General features: G+C 36.2%; 1 protein-coding gene across 1 annotated transcript in view; it reads right to left on the bottom strand.

Moving 5' to 3' along the window:
* Nucleotides 1–12179, bottom strand: part of LOC122801335 (integumentary mucin C.1-like) — a 742183-nt gene that overhangs the window by 44562 nt on the left and 685442 nt on the right. Inside the window, exon 11 of the mRNA XM_044070874.1 lies at nucleotides 7844–7999. Coding sequence (XP_043926809.1) covers nucleotides 7844–7999 — 156 coding nt within the window. The remainder of the gene's footprint in view (nucleotides 1–7843; nucleotides 8000–12179) is intronic.

Below are 12179 nucleotides of genomic sequence, written 5' to 3'. Positions count from 1 at the left end.
GCGTAACATATTTGGCAAACCGCAAGATAAACAACACCTTCAGTCTGACAATTATATTTATTATTAATGAAATATTTAACCCCTCTTATATGAAATGTGGAACCTGTTTGAATATGTTCGCAATAATTGCAGTGTCCACATTTATACATGCCTTTATTTGGCTTGTATTGTTGAAGAGAACATTCCAATAATGTTTTTAAAGATGGTGTTTTTTTGAAAACAACCAGCGGCTTCATACCCAAGACTTCACGACATTGTGAGTCTTGTAAAATCAAGTCCCAGTTGATGTTTAAGATATTCCTAAACTCTATCATAAGTTCATTGTATTGGGTTGACAAGCTAGATCTATAATTAATAGGACTGCGAGACACCCAGCTGTTACTGATATTAACCGATGTGCGATCCGAATTAAAAAACGGCAAGTCTATGTTACTTTTCAGTAAAAGGGTGCTAGAGATCCATTTTTTCTCTTCAATTCCACCTCTTTCATCAAATTATTAAACAATTTAGAGGGATAACCTAAACTTAAAGCTCTAACGAGATAGCTGCTTTATTTAGTTGTTCCAAATATTTGTATGATTCATTTCTTATAGATTTAAGTATATATTTTTATTTTTCATTTTGATTTTTTTAGTATAAACATATACTGTTTACAGTTACATTAATTTACAGTATTTGTATTCTTTCAGTATGACACGGTGTTGGTTGTTTTTCACAAATTCTTTAAACAAATGATTTAATTAATGTTTTAATTAATGATTTAGATTAATTGCTTAATTATTCCTGTAATGTATATATACCTGATGTCACGTGCTTGTCAACTTGTCTGAAGAAGTGTGGTGATTTTCCGCATGAAAGCGCTAGCAAGTAAAGCATTTTGGTTTTAACATTTCGTCTGGTCTGCAGTTGGTACCTTTCCTTTTGTTTTTACGTTGTGGTTTACAAGTTCCGTAGTTTTATGGCTGAAAGCACTGGTAGCCAACAATCGCAGTCTCAGGAGATGTTTCTGTCCAATGCCAATTCTGGAAGGGTTGCTAACAATGATACGGACTCTGTTGGTAATTTAACTGCCCTTATCCAGCATCTTATTCAATGAGTTGACGACCTGGCTGTACAATTTAACAGCCGGTTTTCCGACTCAACGCTTGCAGTTCGCCAGAGGACAGGGGTTGTTTTTCAACAAATATCCAGCGCCCCTAGGTCCGTACAAGGCGAAAATGGTTTGGAGCAACTGGGCTCGGTTCCTAATTCATTGGACACTATCCCACCAGCACAGCCTAATAGGCAAGGTTCTATTTTGAGTAATGGAAGCACTTTACTATTACCACAAACTGCTCAGAATAACCACACTGACAACTTAAGTAATGGTAACATGCATTTATTCAACAACGGACTTCCTTTGTTACATGAATTTATAAATGCATCTGATAATTTGTTTCAAAATGGTTTGGACATGGACATGGTTGACCAAGAAGGTCAGAATATCAACACTAACATTGTTTCCAGGTTATAACAATTTGATGTCGCTCTGTTGAAATATAAAAAATTACAAGCCGAAACTTCATATTTTCGTGAATGTATTAGGCACAGCATTGTACCTAAAGGGTTGAGACAATGGAAGTATCCGTCAGATGTTATCAAAGACTCTGCCTTTCATAAACAATTGATTCCATTTTTTTAATCAACAAGGGCTTAATTTTTTGGAGCTTCTCATTGGTGCTTACAATACACAAATGTTAGACCTTAAATTACAACTGGAAATTCTCGAGAAAGAAATTAAGGATGATAATGACTTTCATCTTTACGAATATGACCATGGAAGGATTTTTATCAGTATCAATTCTTTATTAAACAAAATTAACGAGACGAAGAACCGTAAGTTCGCCAGAGATAAACTGGCATATGATAAGCATATGGCATATCCTGATCCACCCACTATGAATACATCACTTTCCTTGCCTCAAGGTAGATCACGTAATGTTGTAATCGACAACAATGACGCGGACTCGGCGTCTGATGTTGACTTCGACCAGTTTCCACAATTATTAGAAGAGCAGCAGCAACTCAATGGGAACACAGCATCTGAGGTTCGACGAAGTGAAAGGATCCACAATCAAAGAAAAGATGTGAATGATCAGGACTTGCCTTCTTCGGGTTTTCAACAGCAACATCGCAATCGCAAGAATACAAATGCGAACTGGAACAAGAAAGTCCAGAACAGGAAAGTATACAATCGACGCAAGAAGTAACAACGGATTATTTGAATAGCATGCCAACTATTGCATACAACAGCAGTAAAGACTTTAAAGTCTACAATTATACTTCCTTTGTACCTGGTATAGGATTTATAGATTTGCTTGCCAAAGGCTTCAATTTTGCACTACCCACCAAGTTGAATATAGGGCGGGCATTATGCGACCTAAAGCTATATACGCGTAAGTTAAATCTTAATGTATTGTTTAAAGGTTGTAACAATATTTTAAATGAGGAGCGTGTACCCAGCACATATAACCCACCCCTTAACAATCATCTAGCTGTCTTTGAAAAAATATCTGAAATTCACTTGAGGGGTTTATACAATCAACCCTTTTCTGGTAGTGAAAGGAACATTACAGTAATGAATATGATCCAGTTGGTTAAGAGTTATCAAATACGGGTCATGAAACCGGATAAGGGAGGGGGCGCAGTTCTTATGTATGAAGAAGATTATGATAGCAGGATAAAGTCAATGTTGTCACTGGACAACTATAAAATGATTTCCAAAAATGAGCTCAATCAAGCATATCAAAAAATCAAGAATGCTTTGAGTGACTTATTTATTGAAGGAAGCATTTCTTTGGATCTATATCATTATCTATGTATGCCAGCTCCCCTTATCCCAGTTATGTTTGGGGTTCCTAAGTTACATAAAGGAATTAGTAATTTAACTTTTAGACCCATAATTGATGGCAGGCAATCAATTACCTATGCATGTGCCAAATGGGTCGACAATAAATTAATGGAAATCTTGAAAACTGAATCCCAGATATGCATTGATTCGTGGCACATATTAAAGAACTTGAATACCATCCCTTTTGATGGTAATTACAAATTTCTTACAGCTGATGTTTGCAATCTGTATACGGTAATCCCACAGGACATTGGTCTTGATTGGGTCAGAGAATTTCTTTTATTTAAACGTTATCCTGGTAAAGATATTGATTTGCTTATTAGTCTATTAGATTTAGTATTGAGCAATAATTACTTTATGTTCAAGGACAAAATCTATTTGCAACAAACAGGTGTTGCGATGGGCTCCCCATGTGGGGGCACCTTCGCTAACTCGGTTATGGCGTTCTGGGAACGCTCTTTTTTGTTTAAACATGTTTTATTTCAACAAGTAGTCGTATGGTACACAAGGTACCAAGATGACATTTTTATGATTATTAATGGCAATGATGAACAGATAAAGGAGTTAATGAATGCAATGAATTCTTTTACATCTTTTTTAAAATTCACTTTTGCATCAGATGAAGTATCCATTAATTTTTTAGACATTCTCATCTGTAAAGATGTACTTCGAGAATGCTTTGTTACTTGTATTTATAGGAAACCTTTGTACAGTAATTCTTTTTTACATTTCTCCAGTCATCATCCTCATTTTCAAAAAAGAGGCATTGTTAAAGGCCAATTGGTCTGTGCCTCACGTATGTGTTCTGAGGATTACTTATTTGACAAAGAATGTTCCACACTTAAAGAAATGTTTTTAAACAGAGGTTATCCCTGTAATTTATTTAATAATTTGATGAAAGAGGTGGAATTGGAGAGAAAAAATGGATCTCTAGCACCCCTTTTACTCAAAAGTAACATAGACTTGCCGTTTTTTAATTCGGATCGCACATCGGTTAATATCAGTAACAGCTGGGTGTCTCGCAGTCCTATTAATTATAGATCTAGCTTGTCAACCCAATACAATGACCTTATGATAGAGTTTAGGAATATCTTAAACATCAACTGGGACTTGATTTTACAAGACTCACAATGTCGTGAAGTCTTGGGTATGAAGCCGCTGGTTGTTTTCAAAAAAACACCATCTTTAAAAACATTATTGGAATGTTCTCTTCAACAATACAAGCCAAATAAAGGCACGTATAAATGTGGACATTGCAATTATTGCAAATATATTCAAACAGGTTCCACATTTCAAATAAGAGGGGTAAAATATTTTATTAACAATAAATATAATTGTCAGACTGAAGGGGTCATTTATCTTGCGGTTTGCCAAACATGTTATGCTTATTATTTTGGTAAAACTGAACGCCAACTCAAACAGCGTATTTATGAACACCTATACGCCATTTCCAAAAATACTATTACAAACGCTCATCTTGCTTATAGATTTAAATATATATTTTTATTTTTCATTTTGATTTTTTTAGTATAAACATATACTGTTTACAGTTACATGAATTTACAGTATTTGTATTCTTTCAGTATGACACGGTGTTGGTTGTTTTTCACAAATTCTTTAAACAAATGATTTAATTAATGTTTTAATTAATGATTTAGATTAATTGCTTAATTATTCCTGTAATGTATATATACCTGATGTCACATGCTTGTAAACTTGTCTGAAGAAGTGTGGTGATTTTCCATATGAAAGCGCTAGCAAGTAAAGCATTTTGGTTTTAACATTTCATCTGGTCTGCAGTTGGTACCTTTCCTTTTGTTTTTACGTTGTGGTTTACAAATTTTATTATTAGAAAATATAAAGCATTATATGAATTTAAGGTTGCTGCAAATTAAAAAGGAATTTACAAATATTTCTTCAGTTGTGTCAGTAAATTAAGGAATAATGTCCAACACTGTACTGAGTTCATCCATAATAATATCTCCCGTTCTGACTCCAAGGTTATTGCTAATATATTAGCAAACAGATTTATTCCTAATTTTACCCTGCCTACCCACATTGCTGCCCCAACTATACAGGAGACTTTAGCTTCCCCTATGATTACCATGGAACAGATATTAAAATACCTGTCAAAGGCTAAAAATAATACTTCTATGGAACCAGACAAGATACATGGGTACATTCTCATTAGTGCCAAAAATGCAATTATCTGAACCTCTGCTGGAACAGATCAACTTCAACCTATCTACATTGTTTGTTCTTGAAGCTTGAAGAACAGCCACTGTGACTCCCCTACAGAAAGGTCGCCTTGCTACAGACCCAGTTAATTATATCCCCACTGGCCTCACCAGGCTTGTATGTAAAGGCATGGAAAACATCACTGCAAAGCTCATTCATACAGACATAGGCAATTTAACTGATCTAGAGCCAAATCCGTTTGGTGTTGTGAAGGGCAAGTCCCATCTCCAGAACCTAGTAAGCTTCTTTGAAAAAGTTACACATTGTTTGGAAAGTGTTCATTCTCTGCACACTGCTTATCTTGACCTGGCTAAGGCTTTTAACGCTATCTCTCCATACTGGTATTATTGTAAAATTAGACAAGCTTAATGTAAACCCATACAATGTCTACAGGATTTCGAAATGGCTATCCAACAGATCCCATGTTGTGAAAGTTGCCAATTTCTCCTTGAATATAAATGTTTAACTAGTGGTGTAACACAGGGATCATTTCAGGCCCTCTCTTGTCTGTCACTTATTTTGCAGATATCCAAGCCAATATTGTACAAGTGTGTCTGACCAAGTTTGCTGATGACTGCAAACTGGGCACTGTAATATGCTCATCCTCTGATACAAAACAGCTCCAGCAAGGGATGAGATACACAAAATGATCTCAAACTAAATGAAAAAAGTGCAGCACAGTACCATTTGGAAGAAAGGTGGTTCCCACTTCATATGTTATAAAATGGTACTCCTCTTCAGACAGATCCAGTCCTAAGAGACCTTGTGTAGCTATCTTTCTCTCATTTGAATATCATGTTGCCACCACACCCAGGAAATCATTCTATCTGGTTCAGTTAATTTCCAAGGGAATATATTCAACATCCAAAGAAGTCATCATACCACTGTACTCTTCTCTTATCAGACGCATCATTGAATACCATGCCCCCTTTAGTATGTACAAGTCTGAGCATATCTCTCAACTGGAAAGATCACAAAGGTTTCTAACCAAGAAAATTAAATATCTGAATCCTTCAAATATCTCTATAGATTAGCATGACTTTCCTTATACTTGGTAGCCTACAGGTTGTTACATCTCAGTCTTACTTCTCAAACCATGAAAGACCTAATCGTATTTGACCCTCTATTTTTTCACAACTCCAGTGGATCTATAAACATCCACACTAAGAACTAATATCTGCACTAATAAATAATAAGATTCATTAGAGCGATAGGTTTTTAACTCAATGTATTCCCAAGCCTATGGAATACATTACCGCTACAGGTCAAACAAAGTACTACTTTGGCTACCTTTTAGGCTAGTCTTCATAACCTGATGGGTAGACACAAATTTATACCAAGGTTGTCATGTATGGCCCTGCTTAATTTTGGAGGTGAGAACTATTTAGTACTTGAAAAGGGTGGCTGTCTGCTTAAGATGTATATACTAAGGCATCTTATGGTTTCTGTGATCTCTTGCCTTAGTATGTTCCTATGCTTAGTAGGCAGACAAATATAAACATAGTATGTGTCCATTTGGTGTTTGAGCCTGTAGCTCTTGACAAATTTTTCAGTTATAACCTTTAGCTTAGAAATTGTACTGATTGCAGCAACAGCAAAGAGATCCTGCATGAAAGGACCTAATTTGCCTGGTGTTGCATCTTCAGATAATTCTCATATTAACATATTATCACAAGTTGATCTTGCACTTCATTCCAAGTTGATCATATATCATTCTAGAAACCATGTATGAGTCTAATTGCATTATACAGATGGTAGCATCATCCTCAGGGCTGGAAATACTTCATTCATTCTCCACCAGTATTTTGGTTAGTTCATTGATTTTATTGCCAATTCTTTTTTTTGTGTTTTTATGTTGGCAAGATTTCCATTTAATTAAACATTTTTGTTCATAAAAGGCTACTAAATGCACTAAGAGTTAGGTGCTGCCTGTGTTCTATGTCCATAGGGCATTGTTGACATGTCAGCATGGAGTGGGCATTACTAATGAAAGGCCTGCAGTGGGATATCCTTAAGCTCATGTTGCTGACTCTCCCAAATAAGACTGTAATTTGCTTTTCTGTTTACTATGAAGAGTATTTTTAAGATAAGGACTACACTATTCACAAATATTTAGATAATCGGAGAAATGAGTCATGGAGAGGCGGGAATGTGGAGGTGGGTAGAGTATGCCAGTTAATTTTAGAGAGGGAAAGCAATATAAACCATGTATGCACAGGTGTCAAAATAGCAATAGGATTTCTAATCACCAGTCACTGACATAGTGCTGGACATGAGGCCTCAGATTGCTATCACTGCTATGTGGAATATGGAAAAATCTCTGACAAACATCAGGACATAGAGATGGCTGTGACCATCCCGTACCACTATGATATGGTAGTCTGGTGTAGGGGTCACCTTTTTTGGAAGAGAGATAGCTCCCATATTCATCAAGAGTTTTAAGTGTGCATCATCAAATAATCCCCAAGTGTGATCATGTTCATGAGTTCCATACTACCAACCACCACATTTATTAAAGAGTAATTAGTATATCCATGATATGATTCTGAAACTTTCATGACACATCTCTGTCTCTTTTGCCTTTGAAATGCTTGGTGTATGCCTGTTATAAAGCAAATGAGAATTCATAAATGTTAGCACTGTATAAATAGTAGCTATCTGCATTTTTTCTGATACACTGACATCTAACATGGATTTGCATGGTTAATCTCTTACCCTTTAAGCATGTCCTGATATAATCCGAGCAGCAGTCCCCAGCTTCAGTGCAGTACTCATCACAGAAGCATTTCTTATACTTGGGTGGATTGCAGAGTCTATTTCCAGTACAGCAGATTGGAGGATTTGCATAAGAGCACCAATTTTCAGGCTTTACTGTATTGAAAACACACAAACATAAAGAATATGTGAAGATGTGCAGATACTGAAAGTGCAACAAAAACAAAGGTGGCTGTTTTATATGTCTGATTTCAAGTTATAGTAATATTAATCAAATTAAATAAGTAGTTGAAGAGAAGCCAGTATTATCACAAAGTGAGATAAAAGGAATATGCAAAAGGTTTCATTCAGATTCATTATGTAAACCATCTTCATCCAAATTTGCATCATTCAAGCTATAAAAAATAAATAAATCTTAAATGACAATGTACACGTTTGAAATGTATGTACTTAATCTGCATAACTTATGAGGAAGTGCAACAATAAATGAGAAGTATTTTTTGCAAGGAGCAAACTCGCATGTAGCTCCATGTGGGGGCTTCAACCTACCCCTTTATTAAATATTCCCACAGTTAGGTTACTCTAATGAAAGCAAACAGTTAATCATTGATAGACAGCTAGCATGATGCCTGTGTTTCCCATTCTCCAGTGTATATGCAATGTGCTTAGAACATGCATAATTTGCAAATGTGAAAGTATTAAAAACTTGCTTTGAAGAGTTGTGATAACAAAAGCATTACATTCTAGACAGGAAGCTTTACGAACCAAGATGAAGTGTTCAGAACAAATGTCTGTAAATTGTTTAATTCACTAAGCTGTAAATGCTTCTAAAAGGCCTCAAGCTGATGTAGCAGTTTATTTGGTTTATGGTACAAGAAGATTGTCAATGCGGTTTTTCTTTTTTTCCTGTTTGTCTGATTGCACTGATACAAAACCGCAGACAGACAGCAAACACAAACACACACACACATGCACGTGCGCACATATATATATATATATATATGTGTGTGTGTGTGCATGTGTGTGAGTATGATTTACAGAGTGTTAGCTGAAAATTGATTTTATTGACCAAAAAAGGCCAGTATGTGTAATTGAAAATCAGCACATAGCTTTATAAAATGTGTGTCAGATTGCAGTACTGTGGGGATCAGCGAATTTGCCCTTTCTCCACTGTACTGCAGTCTTTCAGTTGGTATATATAATTAGCAGGGGCAGTGTCTAGAGTGCAGAAAGGGCTTTAGCAGAAGGGGTGATTGTGTGTATTTATGTTATGAGACTACATATGTGACTTTGTATCTGCCAAGGTGACAGTAGGGGTCTAGTTCGGGGCATGAGTGTGTGTGTGTGTGTGTGTGTGTGTGTGTGTGTGTGTGTGTGTGTGTGTGTGTGTGTGTGTGCATGTGTGGGTGTTTGTGTGGACTGTTGAATGGTTGTGTCCATGACTGTGATCAGGTGTTGTGGGGTTGTGTTTGTGAGTGTGTGTGTGTGTGTGTGTGTGTGTGTGTGTGTGTGTGTGTGTGTGTGTGTGTGTGTGTGTGTGTGTGTGTGTTGGGGGAGGGGGGCTGTCATACCTCCACACTTCCCAATACAAATGAGCAAATCCTGTAACATGGGGGATGCTAGACACCAGGGATAGCTCTCTACATCGCGCCCTAAAGGCACCTAAAACTTTGTAGAGCAGAGTTGTATAGCTTCAGAGATGTGGGGTATGGTGAACAGTAGATACCAGGGATAATTTCCCTCTCTCTCTCTAGATATATATATATATATATATATATATATATATATATATATATATATATATATATATATTTATACATTACATAAATCTTTCAAAAAAATAAAAGTAAGGGGGTTAAATGTATGCTGCAGCCTTAACCCACTACCCTATCAGATCAGGTAGAGTAGCAGTTTTTTGATATGATAAGTATAATATCTAGACATATTCAGTAAGTGCAGCAGTCAATAAGATATGAGGGACAGGGCACCTATAAGAGGCAATAGCAAGAGCAACCTATAAAATCAGGAAATCAGGGATAGAAAGTTGTGAAGGATGAGAGTGTATTACTGTGAGAGGTGGCTTCTCGACAAAGCCAAGAGGAACGCTAGACAACCCTAGGAAGATTTTTTTTTTTTAAATAAGACAAGCAGTCACTAAAAAAATTAATAGAGCAACAAGTCTGGCATTGCGATGTAGGTTCTGAATAATAGTCTAGTACTTACCTATGAACCTATAAACTAGTGGTATTTAAGGATGACTCAGAGGCATTCCGATTAACTGATGAAGCCTTTCCTCATTGCAGATAATGTGTTTTTGAATTTGCAGTTCACAGTTTTTGGCATTGTGGATACAGTCCCATTCACCTGCAGCTCTTACCACCAAACGTGCATTTCTTTCTGAATCATCTGATCTGTCTACATACTGTTACTGTTAGGGAAACTGTTTTTACTTATGTAATGTGTAGGGTGGGGGTTAAGAGCAGGAATAGGGTTAAGGCTAGTGTTGGCATACATGAGTAAGGTAGGCAGATGATGCTTTGTACCACTTTAATGGGATAACCCTATGGTAATCTTAATCCTGCCCATAACAATAACCATTTGAAATATCGGGAACCACTAAACTGAGTCCCAGAACCCTAATACTGAATGTCTAAAAAACAGACTTACACATACTAAGTCTAAGATGGCCATTTCTCAAAATATTCTCTTTTCTCTGAGGTATGGTGAACCCAGAGTTGAAATATATCACTTCTAATGTGTTGTGGGCTTGTCTCACTGCAAATAATAAGTTTAAAGGGAAGAACAATCTTTGAGATTCATTCTTTTCCTGTTTTTTTTTCTTTTTTTTTTTTCTTTGGCCTTTCAATATTTGGCATTTTGAGTGGCCACAGTCCAACATGGCCCATAACCCCTACCTTACACATTGTATTTCTAAAAGTCCTTTCCTTAACAGTGTCTGAAAAGGAGAAACTCACACGTATACTCTACACAGCAGTACACATGCAAAAAACAAAGTTAACCCCTTCCCCAGCCATTAATTTAACTGTAACCCATAGACAGACAGACAGACACACACACACACACACACACACACACACACACACACACACACACACACACACACACACACACACTCTCTCTCTCTCTCTCTCCTCCAATACTGAAACTTTTTGGCATTCTCATTCATTCCCACTTACTGTAAATACATGTATATATCCTAAGTAAAAGCAGCATTTATTTATTGACTGCTTTTGATTATTGGAAAAGGCCATCTGCATACAAATACCCCTTTTCAGCGTAGGCCCAAGGAGAAAAGCTCCAAAAATATCTTTGGTAAAAGTACTTAAAAGAGTACAAGAGCAGTTTACAATGCAGTAGATGTGAAAACAATGCCATATGTATGAAACAGCATAAGAAATTTATAAGTTATATAGTAAGTTAAGGCATAAAACAAGATTCACTTTTTTAATAACAGAAGACAGAAAGAAGAAGATGGTTTAGTAAACAGAAGATTTCAAGGAATAAGAAAGACAAGGTTATAGAGGAGGAAAGACTAAAAAATGGTGATTGTATGGTATTTAACTATTTGATTTAGGCGGCTAGCCATGAGAAAAACATTTGTTTAGAAGATGAGTTTTTTAGTTGTGATGTAAATGAAGCTAGGGACTAATCTTACTTGAGAAGCAATGGAATATGATTCAGTAGACACTGGTAGAGAAAAGAGAGTTGTCAGCTGTATTGTGAGAGTTGGTTGTTAAAAAGAGGAGTTTTGTTTGAGAAGCTTAATAATTTGGTGAGAGCGTAGAATTAAATGAGATTGGACAGAGATGGGAAATAATTTAGCTTAAAGGTATGGTTGTAAATTATGACGAATTGAGAGTAAGTTTGCTGATATAGTAGTTCTAACCACTGTAGCGCTTTGAGGGACACACAAGGATGTGGCCTATATTGGAGGTCTTTTGCAAATTTGGCTACTTTACTGTAGAATTATTCCAGTCTGGTGAGTTGTTAAAGATGGGCACAAAGTACAGAAGTATAGATAGCAGAAGGGAAGAAGCAACATGTTTTCTTGCAGTGTCTGTCATGTAGTGCTTTCAGCTTTTGATGTTTTTATTTAAACTATGTGTTATATATGATAGTCAAAAAGCAAATGTCATGTGTTCATCAATGTAAATACCAACTAATATGAATAGAAGACAGAGTAGGCATTTTTTGAATGTTAGACTGGAGGTAAAAAAACGGTTTAGATTTTTTTATGGACTGAGAAATAGCATGATTTTTTCAAAAAGTCTGTACTAAAGAAAGAAAGAAAGAGCCTTGGGTTACTTTTGGTAGG

The sequence above is a fragment of the Protopterus annectens genome, chromosome 4.part1, assembly GCF_019279795.1.
Source record: "Protopterus annectens isolate FY-2018-M chromosome 4.part1, PAN1.0, whole genome shotgun sequence".
NCBI classification, from domain to species: Eukaryota; Metazoa; Chordata; order Ceratodontiformes; family Protopteridae; genus Protopterus; species Protopterus annectens.
This window is presented reverse-complemented; position numbering and strand designations above follow the sequence as displayed.